This window comes from Neomonachus schauinslandi, chromosome 10 (assembly GCF_002201575.2).
Source record: "Neomonachus schauinslandi chromosome 10, ASM220157v2, whole genome shotgun sequence".
Lineage (NCBI taxonomy): Eukaryota > Metazoa > Chordata > Mammalia > Carnivora > Phocidae > Neomonachus > Neomonachus schauinslandi.
Window position 1 is genome coordinate 137,642,083 of NC_058412.1, and position 6,712 is coordinate 137,648,794.

The 6,712-nt window shown below is 62.7% G+C and overlaps 1 protein-coding gene across 3 annotated transcripts in view; it reads right to left on the bottom strand.

Annotated features, from left to right (window-relative positions):
- The window catches only part of CHRNA4 (cholinergic receptor nicotinic alpha 4 subunit), a 12,120-nt gene extending 9,416 nt beyond the window's left edge, over positions 1-2,704 (bottom strand). Inside the window, exons 1-2 of one of the 3 annotated variants that reach the window (XM_021677771.2) lie at positions 2,356-2,704; positions 869-1,020 (exon numbers count right to left, since the gene is read on the bottom strand). In XM_021677771.2, coding sequence (XP_021533446.1) covers positions 869-1,020; positions 2,356-2,437 — 234 coding nt within the window. In that variant the 5' untranslated portion in view covers positions 2,438-2,704. Of the gene's footprint in view, positions 1-868; positions 1,021-2,355 lie in introns of those variants that run through there. The other 2 variants (XM_021677772.2, XM_044918726.1) reach the window with 2 other exon arrangements.
- Positions 2,705-6,712: the final 4,008 nt, after the last annotated feature.

Consider the following 6,712-nt stretch of genomic DNA (forward strand, 5'->3'; position numbering starts at 1 on the left):
CCCCCCCCCCCCCCCCCCGCCACAAGCTGACATAGCCTGGGGTCCTGGGAGGAGAGCGAGGTGGGCATGTGGGGAGATCCATGGCCCCCACAGTTGGATGAACTCCAGTGCCCTCCCTGCCACCAGAGCGAGCTGCCTCCTAGTGCGGGAAACTCAGGCCCTTCCAAACCCAGCAGGCCTGGGACCTCCTCGTGTGCACGAACCGAGCTCCCGGAGGCCCCCTGCTCGACACGCTGCAGCCCGTACTCCCAGGCTCCTGAGTGAACCCACTATGTAGTTCCCCCCCAGCAGATGCCTCAGCCCTTCCAGAGCCACTTGGAGGCTGGACCCCCAGCACCCTCCCAGCAGCCTTCTCGGGTCCTAACCAGGAAGGTAAACACACCCAAACCTGTCTGGGCCTTGCTGGGACACATATTCCAGGCCGGTGGATGGGGGGAGGGGGGCTCTCCTAGGTGAGGTCTGCCAGGGCAGCCCAAGGCCCGCCCCTCCCCCACTCACTGCTACGGCGCACAGAAGCTCCTTCCGCCACTTGCAGCTTGGGCACCTCCCCCACCCCCACCCCACAGAGGCATTTTCTGCTCTTTGCTCCCCAAGGAGATGGCCCTGACCTACTGCTGAAAATCTGGCATTTGGGTTTTCCTATGTGGGGGGCCTCCCTGTCCTCTGGGCTCCACCACGAGGGCACATTTGCGGGGTCCTGCAGGGTCGACACAAAGAGCCTGCGTGCAGTGCCGATGGCGGCCCCCCCACCCCTCCAGGCTCGGCCCGGCCTCCCCTCAGATGGGGGTGCTCCCTCAGCACGAGCCTCTGCTGCTGTGTATGATGGGCCGAGGCTCGGAGCTCCCCGCTCCCCACCCTTGGCACCTACCACGTCAATGAGCTGTGCGATGGACAGCCCAAAGTGGACAAGAACCACATCCGAGATGTTGGCCACGGGCCGGGACCACTTGTTGTAGCCAGAGAAGAGTTTCTTCAGCAGCCGTTCCTCCGCATGGGCCCGGGTCTCCACGTGGCTGCTTACTATGGGGACAGGAAAGTGGTGCAGCTAGACGGCAGAGGATGGCAGTCATCCAGGCTGCCCCTTGGACCTCCCACCAGGCCCTGGCTTCCTCCAGCCCCATCCACCTCAGGACATTTGCACATCCTGCCCCACTCCTGGCCTCAGTTTCTCTCCTACCCTCTGGGTAAAAGTGTAACTTCCTCAGGGAAGCCTCCCCAGACCCCTCAGGTGCCCTGCACGGCACCCCAAACAAAGACAACAGTAAGTGCTGACTGGGAAGGAGGGGCTGGATCTTCAGCTAAAACCCGGCCTCAAAGCACAAGGTGAAGGTAACCACAGGACTCCAGGACAGGCCCAAATGGGGGGATGGAGAGCCTGCTTCTTGTGGCTGCCGGTGGCCCTGAGTTCTCACCAGACACTGCCGACTCCAGCACCCTGGGTTCCTGGACAGATGGCCTTCTGTGAGTCAAGGGTGACCCCCCCCCCACATACACACTCTGCTTCTTGAGGAGGGGCCACTCTGATCCAGCCCAGCCCCACCGACCAGTCTGTTGTCAGAGGGCCTCTCTGTCTCTCCTGGGCACCTGCACTGGGGTCACTGCATCATATGGGGATTTGGGGAGAGGAACAGGGTACCAGCTGCCTGCACTCAGCTCGGTCCTGCTCACCTGTATGTCCAAGACCGGATGTTAAGAGGGGATTCACAAGCACCCTAGGGTCAGTCTTAGACCCCCGGGGACCCTTTACTCTGAGTCCAGAGGCCCCCCTCCCCCAGCCTTATTCTTCCTCGTCCCTTGCACCAGGAAGGTACAGCCCACTCCTCACTGGGGAGGCCGGGGGGGGCTGAAATTCCCTCCACCAAACTATGAATAGCAAGGTCTGCCCGGGACTGGGGCTGGGGGCACAGGGGGCAAGGACTTCCCCAGTCCCAGTGAGCTTAGGGGAGCAGAAAAGGTGTGGATGGGGCGCGGCCAAGGGCGGAAGCCACCCCTCTGCTCCCCCAAACCAGGAGCAGGCATGGGGGGTGTCTGCAGGGAAATTTGGCCGGAGGGATGAAGACGGAGAGACTGGCCCCGCCTCTCTCTACCCAAGTTGGAGCTTCTAGGTCCAGGTCCCAAAACAGCAGCCCCCCACCCCCACCCAAACCCCTCTCCGGCATTCGCGGGAGAGTTAACTCCTTCCTTGCCCCGCTCAGTCCGCACCGCAGCACAGCCTTTGCGTCTGGGGGTGGGGGAGCCTGGGCGGCCGCCCCGCTGCGCACACCCGCGGCCAGGAGCCTCCCCTCTTCTGGCTCTGGAGGTCCAAGGCCGCCCTGAGCTGGACGAAAGGGGGCCGTCTGGCGCCCCGAAACTTACCGGGTAGGAAGCCGGCCCCCAGCAGCATCAGCAGCGGCGGGAGCAGCGGCGGCGGCGGCGCCCCGGGGCCCCCGAGCTCCATGGCGCACCGAGCGGGCTCTAGACGCGGGCGGCTCCCGGCTCCGCCGCGCCCCCGCTCCCAGGCCCGCGCGCGCCCAACTTCATGCCCCCGCGCCGCGCCGGCCGCTCCGTCCACTGGGCCTGGTTCCGCCGCTCCTCCCGCGGGGCGCGGCGGCGGCGACCCGGCCGGGAGGGGAGCTCGGGGCTGTGGGCTCCGCGGCGCAGCCCCGCCCGGACCTGCCCGCCTCCAGCCGGCGAGGAGGAGACGGAGGAGGGAGAGGGGGAGGGGGGGAGGAGAGGAGGGGGAAAGCCGGAGAGGACGTGAGGGGAGGAGGGTGGGTGGGGCGGGGGGGGCAGACCGCAGCTGAGAGGGGGCGCAGAGGCTGCGCTCGGCTGACGCCTGGGTAAAGTTTCCCTCGTCCTCCCCGGGGCTGGGGACGTGCCCGAGCCAGGGGTGGGGGCCCGTAGTCACTGCGTGCGACTGGGGGATCCTGGCGCCGGGCTGGTTTCCGGACCACGACACACTGACCTCCACCCCCGTCCCCAGTCCTGGCGCCCCACCGCCTGCCTGGATGGGGGCCGCGCACCTAGGGGCCCCCGCGGCCCGCACGCGCCTGGTTAACTCCATCACCCCCGCCCCACTCCGCAGTTCAGAAATCACTAGCTCCTCGTCTTCCTCCCCAGAGAGGCGTTCAGGAAAGACCACCCCCTATCAGCCGGTCCCCCGCGGACCGGAAAACGTCCAGTAGAGGAGCCCAGGCGCCGCGGCCCGCCCTCCTGGGGGAGAACCCTAAAGCCCCCGCCCCAGCGCAGCCGCTCTGATGCCTCTAGCTCCCGCCTGGAGCACGCTCTGTGGACAGTGGCTGAGGGGCGGCGGCTGAGGGTCTCGGCCCGGGGGGCTGGAGAACAGCCCAGCAGCTCCGGCGGACAGGTCTGGAACAATGTCCCCCACAACTGAGGTGCCTGGCGCGACCGTGCTCAGTGCCCTGGCAGGGCCTCTGCCCCAGGTGGGTCAAGGTGGCTGCCGACCCCGCAGCAGGTGCTCTGAGGAGGGTTGGGAGTGGCCGCTTTGTGCTGGCAACCCCAGTCTGCAGTGAGGAGAGGGCGTGCGCTGCTCAGAAACACACCCACGGCCATCCCTGCGCGCTGGGCTTCCAGAACCCCACAGGGAGACTTCGGGTCAGGGATGGGAGCAGAGAAGAGCCTGCAGACTTCACTGAGCTCCCTGGCTTAGAGCCCACCCTTGAAGGGGCAGAATGTCTGTCAGGAGCCCCCTGCCTCTTTCCCCACCCGCACAGACCCTGGGGATGCTCCTGGGTGACAGGCATCAGTCCCAAGGGCCCCGAACCCTCCCCATCTCTCTCAACCCATACCCCCTCCCTATCTCCCCAGAGGCCCTCCAAGCTGGTCTCCTTTCCCCCATCTCTCCTGCCCCTGCCCCCATCTCCCTAGAGCCCCCTCCAGCTGGTCTCCCCTCCCCCACCTTTCCTGCCCCTTCTCCCCAGACCACCCGCACTCTGGCTCCAGGTTGAGCTCTTTACACCTCACACACCTGCTTTGAGACCTCCAGGGGCTTTTCTCACAGGAGCCCTCTGTCTGCTCTCCTACACGTGCCTACAAACAGAGATTTCAAAATGCTCAGCCCTGAGCAGTGGCCAGTCTCAGCAGCGATGAGCTGTCATCCACAACACCCCTATCAGGTGGGCTCTTGTTATCCCTGCATCTGGATGAGGAGGTGGATGCACAGAGAGGTTAGGCCAAATGCCCAAGGTCACACAGCTGGTAGAGGGGTTCCAACCCAGCCCCACTGGCTTCAAGACCTTCAGTCCTTGAGCAGAGTGTGTCCCTACTGAGATGGCCTCCTGGTAGCACCGCATGGTCTGTCATTTCCTGGAGCAGAGGGAAGCCTGCCCTGGAAACCTGGACTGCCCAGCCCAGCACAGGGCTCTCCTCCGGCCACGCCCACAGACCCAGAGCCCGGTCTGGTTTGGTTGGTGTCCTATAACTGCAGGCAGGACCCCCACCCCTCCCCCCTCCTTTTCACAGCCACCAGCCTCCCCTCCCCCCAGCAGTGCCAGATCCTGGATTCCTCTGGTATTAGCCCTTCCACAAGCCAGCTCTGCGCTAAGCACTAAAAGGCCCACCAACCTGATCAGAGAGTTGGATTGACCCAGGAGCCAGTGAACAGGCCTGGCCTACCCCTGGCTGGATACAAAGGAGGGAGGAAGGTACCTCGGCTGACCCCGCGCCTCACCTGGACACAGACCACAGGAGGCTTAGAACCTGCCGGAGCCTCCCCTCTCAGAGAGGGGACTGGGGAGGGTGACGAGTGCCAGCGGATTGGAGAAGCTGCCTGTAGTCCCCTGTTTTTACCTCCGGTCTTGAGAAATCCCCTGTTCGGTGCTGTCCCAGAACAAATAGAACAGCGCCTTGCTTGACAATCTTGAGCCAATTCCATACTCCTTTATTAGTGACAGAGGCCAGCCATGCTCTGGGTCCTTCTGGAAGCCTCTTCCAGCTATCTCAGCATCCCTATGAAGCAGAGGTCGTTACACTCATTTGGCCATCTAGGAAGGTGAGCCATAAACAGATTTGTCACTAGCTGGTGAAATGTCCTTTGCCTCATCCCATTATCCCTTGGCAAACACAACAGCTTTGGGGTTGAGAAGGATCCTTCATGCCTCTGCATTTAGGTTCATTCCTCGGGCCTTGGTAAAGTTGGGTGCTCCTACAATTGTCAGGCTGGGGTCAGATGAGAAGGGGGTGCATGGGGGGCTGGGCCAATCCGTGAAGGCTTCCTGGAAGGAGGAGCACACAAGAACATAGGCCCAAAGACTCATGAGGAGGGTCCAGCCAGGCCCCCAGCCCCCGGCAAGGGCTTGGATCCAGCCTGGTGTCCTGGCCTGCAGCAGGTCCTGGAACGGCCGTAGCAGGGGGTGGGGGGGGTGACGCACCTGTGCAGGGAAAGAGACTCTTGGCTCTCGGCAGAAGCCTGCAGCAGTTCGTAGGCTAAGTCAGCTCTACCTTCTGTTTCCCTTCACTTTGGCCAGCTCGAGTGGCCAAGATGGTGGCCCTTGATGGCCATTCTCATGGGCAAATTCAACCAGGGAGCCCAGCGGAGGCCAGCAGGCCTGTTTCTCCCGGTGCCTAGGGCCAGGCTCTGGCGGACATAGCCCTGTGGCTGGCATGTGCACGCTCATACACATCTGTCCAACCTCATTTGGCTTTCCCTGCAGATTTGCTAACGCAGCAAGATTAATCGGGTCTAACTCATTAATTTGCAAGGCCCTCCCTCCCCACCTGCACCCGGCTGGAAAGCACTCTTGCGGGAGCCTAGAAATCATCATCGTAGCTGCTGCTGAATTAGACTCTTACTCCAGGCCTCCAGGCCCCTCCTTCCGCTGCTCCTCAGACTGCTGTCTCAGTGGAAAGGAAAAGCCCCAATTCACAAACAAATGAGACCAGCTTTGGAAGAGGGGTGCCCCCATGGCCCCGAGTCCCACAGCCTTTGTGGCAGGAGTGCTGTGTCTTCTGAGGGTGATCCCTGGTGGGGGCCAAGGGGAGGAAGGAACAGGCTCTTCGAAGACCCCTCCCCAGACGCACCCCCAGCCAGTGTCACGCCAACAATAAAGATTGCTGCTGGCAAAAGTGGAAGGTCATCTCTGCAGGAGCAGCCTGTCTCCCTCCCTCCCGTGGCCCTCTCCACCCTCCACCCTGTCCCAAGGACATTTCCATGGTAACCAGTTGATGGCATAAACAGGGATTTGAATTAAAGGTGGGAGATTCAGCTGGGTCTCCAGTCCCATCAGCACTGAGAAAGAGGCAGCAAGGACCTGCAGTGGGGGCCAGGAGGGGCCCATCAGTACCAGGACCCAGTGGGGCTCCAGGGGCCCCCGTGAGGAGGGGGCAGCACTGGCGAGCTCAGTCTAGATGTGGGGGTCCTGCATGTACTCCCACGACCCTAGGGGACCTCCAAATTTCACTAGCCACACCCTGACCTGCCCACCCCTGTCTCACCCAGGCGACACTGCACATGATGTCCCTCCATTCTTTCTAGAATCAACTACACCAGGCCCTTCAAAACCCAAATACCCTGAGGAAGGGGGCACATGAAAAGTGTGGTCAGTACTCCACTGGAAAGGAAAATTTCAGGGTGCTCCCCCGCACTCTACCCCAAAGCCAGACTTTGTTTCTCTTCCTAGGACTTCTCACCACCAGAAAGCTTATTGTACCTTGTACATGGGTCTCACCCCACCCTGCACCTCTGCCAGCCAACAAAGTAAGTTCAGAGGGGGGG